Here is a 13004-nt window from a genome sequence, read left to right as displayed (position 1 = left end):
AGTTTAAATGCCTATTCAATTGACCTCGGCTTTGGTTATATATCTTATCTGCTGTCTCTGTCTCACATTTGCGAGTAAGATCGGCGATATTATAATAATAATGATCGGATATATCGATATGAATCCTATGATATATGAGATTATTTATCTTAAAGCGCCGACACTTCATTAATCGAATTAGTTTTTAGTGTTTGTAATTATAAATCGCTAAAGCTCTACATACCATAACTTGCGCAATATTCGTTCGTCAGGATTGCTATCGACATAAATCCAAAACTGAGGACAGTCGAAAATTCTGGGGAGGGGAGTTAATGTGAAGTTTGGGAGCTTGTCGATAAAAAAAACATATAGTCATAATTTTCGATGCGAATACAGCAAAAGAGCGACCCATGTCCAAGACATTGTCGTTGAAAATAGGGGTAAGAACGGTAACACAACCCTGAATAACCAGAGACAGTGAGGAACTATTATTGTACCACTTGTAAGATTGTATATAGTCAGTTCAGTCAACGTTTTATGCAATCAACAAAGTTAATCGATTCGAAATAAAAGTGTTACAGTAGAACAATCGTTGCGAGTGGTGAGATTAACGAAAGCCATCAACACTATATATCGGGTATTACAATTTAAAGCATATAAGACGCGTAACATTTCAAAGGCATACTCGAGTGAACTATACAAACTTATTATAAAATGTAGATACAATGATGGATCGCATATCTACATATCTACATATTGCTAACATAAGTCATTATTAACCTTTCTGATTCGTGCGTAATATGTGTCAAAAATTTAGAAATAATGTCCTATTCGTAAATTTTTCAAGTGATATCGTAGAAATGCAAGTCAAGGCGAAAATTTCATACTGACGCGACACTGTGACAAATTTCAAGTCTTGCAATAGTGTGTACAAGTGTGATGACCTCATAATATACCACCAAGTTTGTAATTTTAGGCGTCTACATGCAGGCGCAAAATTGGATCTATTGCATTGACGTAGGATTTATCATGAACAAAACATGACATTTTCGTAAGATACCGTGTAATAATACCCTTGTTTATGCGAATAAGTGCGAGTGGCATGCATTTACAACAACTGAAAACGGGATTGAAGTCGTATTTGCAATCCTAGACAGACCCAGTCATTGGTAAGGCGATAAAATGTGAATGTGTGATAGCGTCATCAAAAGAAACTTACGATTATATTGAAATTTCATACCGGATTATATACTGTTGGAAAATCAGATAATCGAGGTCGTAAGTCAGGCAAAATTACGGTGCGATGTGACGAATGCCGATTATATTATCTGCGTCATGCGGAGAGGCAAATATCGCGAGTGACACAATCTTCTTTCAAACGTGGCAAAACAGTTTCGTTGGGGTTAACAACATGACCCACGTTGGCAAAATCCCTGCTTAGAACAAGTGGAGACAATTGTTTCAACGCGCCATCAAAAACGCTATTTCCCAATTTATGAAAGTTTGCGCCACATCACTCCTTTCAAGGGCCCAGTTACCGGACGACGCTTGTATTAGAGATTATCCCAATCGATGTCTCCCTATATCTACAATACATTTACTCACTATCGAAACTACATAGCGCTCGATTTATTATTACGATATGAAAGTAATTCCGAATGGAAACTCGTTGAGTCAAATAAGGTACGAAGCAGCCCGCTGCTATCGTGTTTTGGTCTGTCCACAAGGCATTACGTTAAATATATCAACTTTACTGGAACCTCATTTCAGTCTATCGTATTTTTACGCCCGATGTTTGACAATGCGGTATAACGTCAACAGACGAAAATATCCAACTCTCAATAATCATAACTTTTGTTTTTATACCTCTGCAAATTGTAACGTGTTGAATCCTGGGATCTTGGGATCTTTGATTTCTTGTAGCCAGGTTGCTAATCTCTACCATTTTCCAGAACGCTATACAGTATGCATAAGGGTACGCCAGCAACCTATACTAAATGTTTTTGCTGCATGTCGTTTGAGTTGTGATGGTTGCCATATTGATGTTTACTCAAAGATGGCTTTCTAAAATAGGCTTATAGGATAGCTTGCTGGGTCTTCGGCGAGGGCATGAAAATAACCACAAACGAACGCCGTTTCCGTTGTAACATCTTCACTGCCAGACATCTACTGTCTGAGATTTTTTCTGGCATTGATGGAAAACTTAATTAGAGCATGTGTTTTTCGCGGGAGCTGAATCACATTTCAATATGTCATCGTATTCATTTTACATGACCCGCAACTGGTATCGCAATATCAAACCAATTGGCGCCATCGATCGACACCATGAAGTGGTCGGTAAATTGACTTGCGATATCGCTATTCAATTTCCGATACATTTTTTCAATCTCTGATTTGACAATGTAATCGATACAGCCACAAATCCATCTTTTATTTTCAATTCTGTACACGCAATACTCTTTCACGTATTCTACTATGTATCGGTTTATGTAGCCTACCTAACAGTTCGTTGGATTAAAAGTGTGGTACCTTGTTTACGGTATAGAAAATCTCAGAGCCAATAACACTTTTTGCTTGTGATCATCAACTCTGCAATACGAGCCAGTGAATGTAACTCAAATACCGGCTCCCCGCACATTAGGTAGGGTTTATTTCATGTTACGTGCCCCGCAGAACAAACACCTGCAATTTACGCTCTCTTGTAGGTGCCTTGTTATTTAATCAAGCGAAATTCCAAGTATTGAAACTAAGTATATTCTGTGCTTGAGTAAATGATTCGCTAAGTCAGGGTTGACATAAATCGGAGATCATGCGAATTAGAAGTCGCACGGTGCTGTAGTCATCGCCCTGTCATCAAGTCTTTCTGGATAGATTACATTGAGTCACGATGCATTATACTGAGAGGCATCGGAATCAACTCAAAATATGTGGCCTAGCTTGTTTTCAAATTACTCACAGTGTCCCCAGCAAATCCGGTATTTTTATTAGGATCGGTTTCATTCTATCACCCTGCGATGACTTACAAGATTATCTCCGTCCATTAGTACCCATTTAGACGGGAAAATGCTACGGTGCGTCGGCGATAATAGCAACCATAATGCGTGATGAAGTAGTGAATCGCACAATCTCGTGCATTTTCTATGATGCGTCACAAAATAAATTTTGGGATGATTATGTCGAACACAACGGCATTAATAAAAACATGGTTGTCATTCGTATTACGGCATGTGTGTATATTTGGAAGCACGCATGAGCATGAGCATTGAGCATAAATTCAACAACTCTGTTTTCGACAATTCACGCCGTCATCGTGCACATATCGCTGAGAATCGAGTGTTTAAACTGTATAAAATAACTGATCTGCAACTTTTGAACTGAAATGTCTTCAGTAGGGAAATACAGCAGAGGATTTGCTGGTACGCGGGCTGAAATTTCGAATGATTCACATCTTGTCTTTATATTATATAGGCAATATTCTGACCGGGTGATTACGGTGTTATGTTGACTTTAAACAATAAGAGGCGTAATGTAACTGCGTTTCTTGCGAAACAATGAGCGGGGCTCAGAATATCGCATTCAAGATCTAGCCTCAATTGCGTAACATTATGACTTGACTTTTCATACAAAGTAAGCCTACCAAGGAAAGCAGCTACGCATGCGCATTGCGCAGCTAACAGCTTGTGGTTATATTATTTCTAAGTTGTGAACCATCAAAATAAACGATCAAGATATAGAACAGAAAGCATATGTATTGTAGATCTACTGAATAGGCTCACACTGGTATGCTTGAAATAACCGGGAAGATAAACAACACAGTAAATTCCCACGATATCTCCTTCAACCTCCCCAATAAAATATCCAAATAACGATCATAATGGCGGATAAGATATTTGTAAAACATACAGCACGCTACTCAAATCCAGGCTTAGCTAGATATCCTCGCCGAAATCAATCGCACAGGTGTTCGCAATTTCGGGAAAACAGTGGATTTGTATCTGCGTGGGGTCGCAGTGCCATCCTTTTGATCTTTCACGCAGAGCAAATGAAGAAACCGATACCTACGTTATCGCGAAGCTACGGAACTTAACCCAACCGCGTCCGGATTGCCTCCACTACTCGTTTCAACGAATAATAACAAATTAGCGGGCAAGATGGCAGCTTTTTGAGAAAGAGGATGGCATCATGCTACATCTGATTCTCAGCGTGGCAAATCTTACTGCTTTTCGCATCTAGAATAGACAAATTATTGAACCACGAACAATGTTGTCAGGTTCAAAAGCGGCATAAGCCGCATATCCCATCCATATTTCATCGAAAAGATCATGAAATTATATTGTTGGCGACAATGATGATAAGTTACGAGTGAACCGCATATACACCCAGTTTAAAAAACGAGAGTGTTCGGTATTGTTGCGTAAACACTGTCAGTGTGAAGCTGAGTAACATAAACAAACCATGTCGTTTGAAGTAATCATTAACAATTTGAGTAGAAATAAAAGTACGCGGATGCTATGAATTGCCGTGAGATATACGCTTTGAACTGCGTATGCCGACTATAGCTGGGCTAACTCTGTGATCATTTATCGCCGCCTTGGCTATAGCCTCGACGGGCGTCTGCATCGGTTTGTCTATTTTCACAACAAATCTCCGTGAACCCAACGCACATTTTAGTAACTGGCTATGATCATATACGGGTAAACTTTCGAGTTTGGTAAAGTCTATGACAGCACGGATTTGGAAAGTGGCTGTACGTTATCAATTAAGAGGAAAAGCAATCCATCAAGTGCGTGTACATGATGATTTTCCTTAGCATGCATTCGAAGTAGATCCAGCTACTTAAGATGGAGAATTGTTATCCGTTTTCAAAGGCTTCCAATCCAACCATAATGCGAATTAATAATTGCTTGCTCGTATATTACCGAATACAAATAGTTTCGTATGCGATATCAGGAAATTTTATTGTCGACGCGAGTTTTAACACTGAATCTATATAGGTCGAATGAAGTACATTTTCGATTTACGACCCGCCTATTGTGTCATTCCTACTGGGGGTCATTTCAAACTACGACATCTCATAACTTAGTATCGGCAGAGATAGCGCAGAACAACACCTATAAGTTTGCTTCGGGGTGAACAAGTGCATTTAGTATGTGCTACAATGCAATCTTGTACAGCTGATTACGCGTTTTGACTCAGTTACAGTGAATTCTGATTGAGGAACTGTCCCGAATCTATCCGTAATATATTTCGTCATTGTTTGACCAACTTCGACATCACAGAGTACCGGATATTCACTCTTTAGATGTCTTGTTATCAAGTATTGTCATTCGAATCAGTATAGTCTAACATGATTTGTAACTTTTTTGGACCGTGGCGTTAAATTTCGCACGGGCGTATTGTTAAGTAACCAACATCCACGGATTGCATTTTTTTTAATCGACTTGCGATTTTAAAATCACATATTCACAGCATCTTACCTAAAACTCGCGTTACTCGCATCATTCATTGCAAACACGCCCCTTAGTTGTTGCTGGCTTATATTTGTCAATTCCAACTGTCAAATCACGGACAAAACGCAACCAATTACCGGTTGTTTTCATTCGCGTACTTGGCTGTGAAAGAAGTCGAGTTCAGGATGAAGGGGGCCCTTCCAATTTTTCTGAAAAAATTTATTTATAGTAAATATATCTGGTTCCTTCGTGGCGCGCCCTTCGCAAAATATTATCTAGAGTAGGTCCAGATTGATTTTAATAGCTTAGCAAAGCGCGCCACAAGTTAATCATTGCGTGTTTTTATCTGTTTACTCCAGACGCATACCCCACGATCGGGTCGTGGTTCTACTACAAGGAAGCGGATCCATGCCTACCCTGGTGATTCAGACGACGTCAGGTGCGCTAGTAACGCCAGGTAAGCGTCACTCTTGCATTGTTTACACAGAACGGTGCAAGGTGTTCTGCGAAGCGCCTTGAAATACGATACATTTTTTCCTGTCAAAAACCGCGAGCCCCATCGGGTTTTATGTCCTCAGATGTCTGAGGCGTAGCAGGAATTTTTGAATTCATTCGGCGGAATGATACTTGAAATTTGACATGACCATCAGCTAACATTTTTCTGGCTATAGTTAGACGTCATTACAATATTATAGCAGCACGATACTTGGTATAAAATTTGGTGAATTTGCACTTAAACAACTGATTAAATGATGAATGAACTCCGAAACATAATGCAGCTATACACACGACATCTTTGTTGTGTAGTATTTCGTTATATGGAATTGTTACTGCCTCACCCCGTAAAGGTTTAGCTATTTCTTTTTTTACACATACGAAACGAAACGAAAGGATGAATGATAATCACCGCAATAGAAAATCCGAAGTACGATCTCAGTTGTCATAGATGTCTCCCAAGCCCGACAATCGACATATTCAAGAGCCTGAAACGAGAGAATCGAAAGCGGTACTGGAACGAGAGAGGGAGATATTACGCAGTGGATCAACCAAGGTCGCGTTAGTTGATCAAGGCTTATCATCAGGACAGGACAGTTGTCATGAATTCATCAGTAGCACCTTGATGATAGCGCCTTGATAGATGAAGGAGGATGTAGATATTTACTGAGAATGTGTACTGTGGTGTTGTTTAGAGTGCTTTACTTGGATAATCCGCCTATTAACCTTCCGTTACAATATTGCCAAGTAAAAGATACAGGTGGATGTGTGCAGATACGTAGTCAGTAATTCGAATTCACAAAATAATTACCATTGAAAGTATGTTTGTGTTTCAATTGTAGCGTCGTGCTTGGAGGGAGCAAACAATGAGAGTTTAGACATGAACCTTTGACTCCCCCTTTGCCCGCCGTGCCATAGTCAAGTGTATCAGGATCTCGCTATGTTGAGAATCTCGTATCCATTCCCCCTCCAGATAAGTGTATGTAGTTATGCAGGTTTTATCGTCAAAATAAGTCGGATACAGACTATAAGAGTTGCGTTTAGCAAACACATTGTCAATCTAGTAGGCCTAATGCTATGCTATATTGTTCTCACAACGTGTATTGAAAGTAAGGGCAATATACGGCGGGCGAATTCAGCCGTTAAGCGGTTTTTACAAACATATCGCTAAACCAGAACGGAAGGCATTCTTTTGGGGGACAAGCGAAGCGTTGCGTCCGGAATGCCGAAATATAATATCTCAGTGATTCACGGCCCTGGGAAAAACCATTTCTAACATGCTACGTATCCACCGCGATGCCCTGTATTTTTACCTGGAAACAATCTGAGCGTTATACTAGTGTGGACTGTGGAGGCGTGATTTGTTATTTCAAATACATTCTGAGGGAGAACAGTCATCTATCGTCTGTTGCGAGTAAATTTTTGTTTGGAGTGCGTCGTTTATGTATGTTTTCGTTTGTTGAATTTTCTGCTACTGTATAGGTACAATGTACAGTACATGGGTGTGCATGTGCACTGTGCACTGTGCAATGTACACGTGCAACCTGCAGGGATAATTTGTGCGAACCGCGAACAAGCGCCGATTTTGAAATGGATTTCTAATATAGCTCGGTCTGGTGCGTTTGAGCTAGACATAAGTGGGCTGAGAGAAGGCCCAAGATATCACTGAAATATGTATATGCTTACTTTGGACATGAATGTTTTGACAAAGTTTGTTTGATCATCAGAAACTTTTGTCATTCGCGCGAGTTTCCGTCGGGTATTCAGCGACTGTCATCAATAGTCCGGTAACGAATTTTAATTGATAATTCTCGCCATCACCGTTTACAATTCCTATTGAGATACTGGGCCTTGTAACTACTGAAAAGAAAGGTTGATATTGCAGCCAGAAAACTATAGCATGAAATGTTAATCGTTAATTAGTCGAGTGCTCATTCGGTGCGATTATAATCCGAAATATATTCCGCGTTCTATCTTCAGGTCTATAACCACGATGTCAATGTGGAAGAGGTGGTTGAAAAAATTTGTGGGAGGCACCAACATTTTTTTTAACAGTAATATGGAGTCACGGACTCATTTCGATTAGAGTGATCATAGATGTTTCCAAAATGCTCCAATCCAAGATTTTGCGGCTCATGTGTGCTCTCTGTCCGTAAGGCGTTACCTAATTGCACATCTAATATTTATTCCTACGCTATATTAAACAGAATGCACATCGACAGCAATATATTTAAATAACCTTAAATTATTCAAGTATCCATTACATAGCTTTATCACTCAAGGCACGACACAGCAACAAATGCCTTGCCACGCGTCGCCGTCGATAGACCCGCAAATCTACAACGCGCTGGAGAACATGTCCGTCACCACAAAGCCGACGACGTCCGCCAAGACCGACAACGACCAGAGAGCCAAAGACCGAAACAACAACAAAAACGCCACGGAAGTCAAAGACAACGTGAAAGTCACGAAACTCAACTCGACTTGGTCGCACAAATTCGTGTCGCCCGAATTCAAAATACACGGGGAGAACTTCGACCAGCACGTAAGGAATACTTTGATATCGCGCCGCGTTTCTTGACGTCACGCGGAGTCGATCGGCCGTGAATGTTTGAACACCAAGCACATCTGTGTTTGAGTCATTTCTCCTGCGGTGCGCGGGTGACTTTTGTTTCAAGGAGGTGTATAGTTACGGTGATGCAAGACAAGACGCGGTCAATACTCCCACGTTTGGCGTCGATATATGGTGGGATTTTACGAGTCCTATCGACCAGCGTTGAGATAAGATGAAATGAACGCATAGTGCCAATAATTACATCTTTTATAGTGAAATCTTGATCCGGACTTGCGTCGCGTGATGGGAAATGAAACTTTGATAACCTTTTCCCGATTAGTTCAATTCTTTATGAGACTCCAGTACCGTCTTAGTAGCAGATGCAGGAATGTCTATTTCTTCATTATAGTTCGTAATCTGTCTGCACTTTTTACAGTTGGATAAGGCTATGGGTATTGCCGTTTTAGCATTTCAGTGAAATTTAAATCCGTATTCTAGTTCTTGTTGTAAAAAGTAGACACGCCGCGAACATTGTTCCGATGAGGAACTTTAAACTTTGTATCGAGAAAGAAAAATCTTGTTTCGAGTTATTTAGTAGGGAATTGAGTTTATAAAAGAACTGGTACACATTCTGCAATCTGTTCATCCGGACACGACCAAAAACTGGCGTAAGATAACGCACAGTCATTGAAATTGAATACTATGATGTCGCTTCCACTAACATTTTGTTGTCATATTTTGCTGAGAAAAATAAGATAACTTTCTAGTTTGATATTCTCAACTATAACAAAGCATATCCTGACCAGAGGTGATCAAACTAGTCGGTGTTGCTATACAGGTAAAAGTATGAAATATGATCGTACATCTTAACTAAATCAGAATTGGGACTTGCGATTTTAAAGCCATCTCAAAACTACTTCCAAGTAAAAGTAGAAATGAAGACCTGAAAAGTAGACAAGTAGCCCATTTGAAAAAGTAGATTTAGTCGGTGTCAAACATTACTTTTAAAAGTTAATCGGATGTAGCCACTCCGCGGCTTTCGCAAAACAACCAGTGATATTAAGAATATATTTTAGAAAATATATTCAGTTATCGTTGTGCAAGGGGTCTATCGCCCAGCCGTCATGAGATCATCACTCATAAAAGTAATGCACTCATATCCGTAAACTACTTCCTACATGAAAAAACCCAAAGTTTATGCAGTAAGTAGTTTTGCCTATGTTTAGGAGGAACAGAAGTAGTCAAAAACATAACGACTGGAAAAAGTAGATGTACTTCGTTCCTGACCACCTCTGATCCTAACAATGGCTTCAGGGTAATGGTTGACATTTTTTCTATAATTGCCCATGCAATCAGGATAAAATTCGTTGGCCAGTAAACATGGATAATTATGTATTGTTAGTGCGAGCAAGTTTATCAATGATTAATTTTATTTGCAGCTACACAATCTTCTCATGCCGAGCGAACGGCGGGTGATCATGCGAGCTCTGGAAAACTACGAACTAACCAAAGACATGTACGACATACTCCGTCTCATCAACAGCGTTTTGGACAATCCGCTAAAGTGGCCGATATGGTACTTCATCGTGCAGTCGATGAAAGGCAAAGAACGCATATTATGCCGACGAATGCTCGCAGAAATGTTACAAAGTCAGACCAGAGGTATGCCGAAACGTTTCAAGTTTGTTTAGTTGACGATGGAGGTCGACCCGATTCGATCATTTGCAATTTTCACTACAAAGCACGAACCCTCTACGCACCTGTTAGCGGCCAAGGTGGGCTGGAGGCGACGTAGCGAATCGCTCAATGACCAGGTGGTCAATTACCGAATGGATACTCCGCAATTGTCTCGTTACCAAATACAGCCGCGATGACGCATTCTGTTTATCACTGCCGTGTATTTCACGCGACGCCACGCATAGGGTGTCAAGGTTTTGGTAAATTGAAGATAAGTTTTCGGGGTTAAATCAGACTGTATAATTTCGACCAATCACCTTGAAATGTCACCATCCTTTTGTCTTGTCTCAAGTGGCCTAGTCACCAAACGGAACACCTCTTTTTTTGTCGAAAATGCAGTTATATTTTGAGGTAAGGTGCAGTTTGGCTAAAACGGCAATTGGCCTGAGGTATCCAAGTAGAGCAGAAGTAGACCTTTCCTTCCGCGTAAGCATTGGTAAAAACTAATAAGTAGCCGAAGTATTATAGGTCTAGTTTTGCCTGACATCTGATAACTTTTTGTATAAGTGGAAGTAGCATAAAAACATAAACACTTGAGTAAGTAATGGAAGTACAGGAAAAACTTACTTGAGTTCTCTACAGAATTAAAAGTAGGCCTACTTAGTTATTGGACGTTTGGCCCCCTCTGGAAATGCCATTATATCATATTTGATTGAACATCGGATATAATGCACCACATAATGAGAATGAACAATATTATACAATTGAATAATATATTCATATCGAAATAAACCCGAATATTTTCAGTTGACACCCGTCGGGTAATCGTCAGCCTAAACTCTGCCAACAAAAGGAGTTCGCGTACCACCTAAAAGAAGTATATTGAACGCTCTTTCATTAGAAATTTCATGCTGGTGAAGTCATATTTTGTGATACGATTGTTGATATACAATGTTCTCGATTCTCTACTAGTTGCTGACGATTGCCCCTGGCGGGTGTCAGCCGAAAATATTCGGGTTTATTTTAATATGAATATACTATTCAGTTGTATATAGAAGTTATGTACCTCCAAGAAGCTCTTTGAACAATATCACTGCACTGCACTCTTTTTATATTACTTATATGTGACACTAGCCTACCTATCCGACCATGCCCTTCCGGAATTTGTTTTTGCATGGCGTAACGACTAAAAGTCTCAAAGCAACTGTGATTGAGCGCCGAGTGGGATCGAAGAAACTGTTAATAATTATAATCTTTTTAGACCAAGAAGAAGAGGACGAACAAGCAGCAAAAGAGGAAGCGTCCGAGATCATCGCAAAGCAGTCAGAAAAAACTAGCACTAGAACGCGTCGAAGACGGGCGATTAAACAAGATGTCGACGAACCAGAGAAGGATGACACTCAAACCGAATGTGATACTCTAAATCGCGACAAAGCCGACGAAGTCACAGTTACCTCCGACAACAACGATGATGATGGAGAGACGATTAGCGTGCGCCGGGCGAGACGCAGGAGAACGTTCGCTGGCATTGATCTTTCCAACGCGTATCAAGAGTCACGACACACACCCGACATCTCGCGGGTCGGAAATAATGAGCTATACACGGTGGCGAAACCGGAGCCGGAGAACTCATACGAAAGCGGCGCTAGAAGCCTGCGACGGCGCCGAAGAGAAACTAATCTCCGACGGATGCAAAGCGCCGGGTACGCCGAAAGCAAAGACATCGATATGGAAAAGGACTCGGCGCACATTCGCAACTCTTTACCCGAACCAGTCGAATACCAACCCGCATCTTTGAGAGAGCGCAGGAGACGACAATTCAGACGATCGCTAGATGGCACTGCCGCGTTACGCAAGGAACATCCTACAAACGGAAAGCTTATCGTGAGGCGTAGAGCTCGTGAGGCGTGGGCCGGCGGACTGCCATCGCAAGATAACATCAGCGGGATATCGCGAAGTGAGTTAATGATGATTACTCATAGTTGTTAGCAATGACTTTCCGACCGCCAAGCCAGCTGCTACGCCTGCCTTAATTAGCGCTTCAACGAGGTCGATTTTTGGTGGAAGTTCATCGAAGTGACTCATTCCAATTCGTCACACTGGTGAGCAAAACAGATAGTCGCCAGAAAACTGAATGGTTTGTGTTTTGTAACGCTGGAATGAATTTTAGAAGTTGAATACTATAGGGTTACTAGTTTCACACTCTAGACTAGGCTGCTGTATTTTGGGTAACTCATTGATCCCATCCTTTGGAGCAGACTTGGACAACTAGATAATTCTAGTTGTCTAATTTCACTAAATTAGAGCGAAATGCCAGTAATCTAATTCTAATCTAATTTGTGAAATGTTCTTATGCCCTAATTCTAATTCTAATCTAATTTGTGAAATGTCCGTATTCTCTAATTCTAGTTCTAATCTAATTATTGCTTTCCTGAAAATGCCTCTTTGTCCGAGGCATATTGCACTATTGCAGTGAGTTAAAAAGAATATCCCTCTTGCGCAGGGAAATCCAGTGCCAAGCCGCCATCGCCTTACTTACACCGTGCAGTCATAGTAGTTATTATGAGTTATGACGAATAATAGTCTGCGAACAACATTCTAGTTTCTAAAAGTTTACGTTAGTACATCGCCATTCTGACGAGCATGGGCGATGCCCACGGTTACCATAAAAGAAGTAATATTTTATTAAAGTATAGTAAAAATCGAGCCAAGCTTGGTGTACAGAAGGTAACCATTCTCATGGTTATGGGAATGCACTGTTGATTTTGTTTATTAAACAAAAATATGTGGCGCTTATCGCCTTTTGCACCACGCACTGTGATTTGATGTGAACTGCATTTTGCTGTATT

The 13004-nt window shown here is 40.6% G+C and overlaps 1 protein-coding gene across 1 annotated transcript in view; it reads left to right on the top strand.

The window, feature by feature from the left end:
- Positions 1-13004, top strand: part of LOC145443596 (delphilin-like) — a 54723-nt gene that overhangs the window by 25304 nt on the left and 16415 nt on the right. Inside the window, exons 10-13 of the mRNA XM_080321539.1 lie at positions 5789-5886; positions 8207-8469; positions 9918-10140; positions 11417-12112. Of these exons, the coding sequence (XP_080177665.1) occupies positions 5789-5886; positions 8207-8469; positions 9918-10140; positions 11417-12112 (1280 nt within the window). The remainder of the gene's footprint in view (positions 1-5788; positions 5887-8206; positions 8470-9917; positions 10141-11416; positions 12113-13004) is intronic.

This window comes from Botryllus schlosseri, chromosome 7 (assembly GCF_051294905.1).
Source record: "Botryllus schlosseri isolate E-star chromosome 7, Bs_hap1, whole genome shotgun sequence".
Classification (NCBI taxonomy): domain Eukaryota; kingdom Metazoa; phylum Chordata; class Ascidiacea; order Stolidobranchia; family Styelidae; genus Botryllus; species Botryllus schlosseri.
The sequence above is the reverse complement of the archived record's forward strand: the minus strand, read 5'-3'. Positions and strand labels throughout refer to the sequence as shown.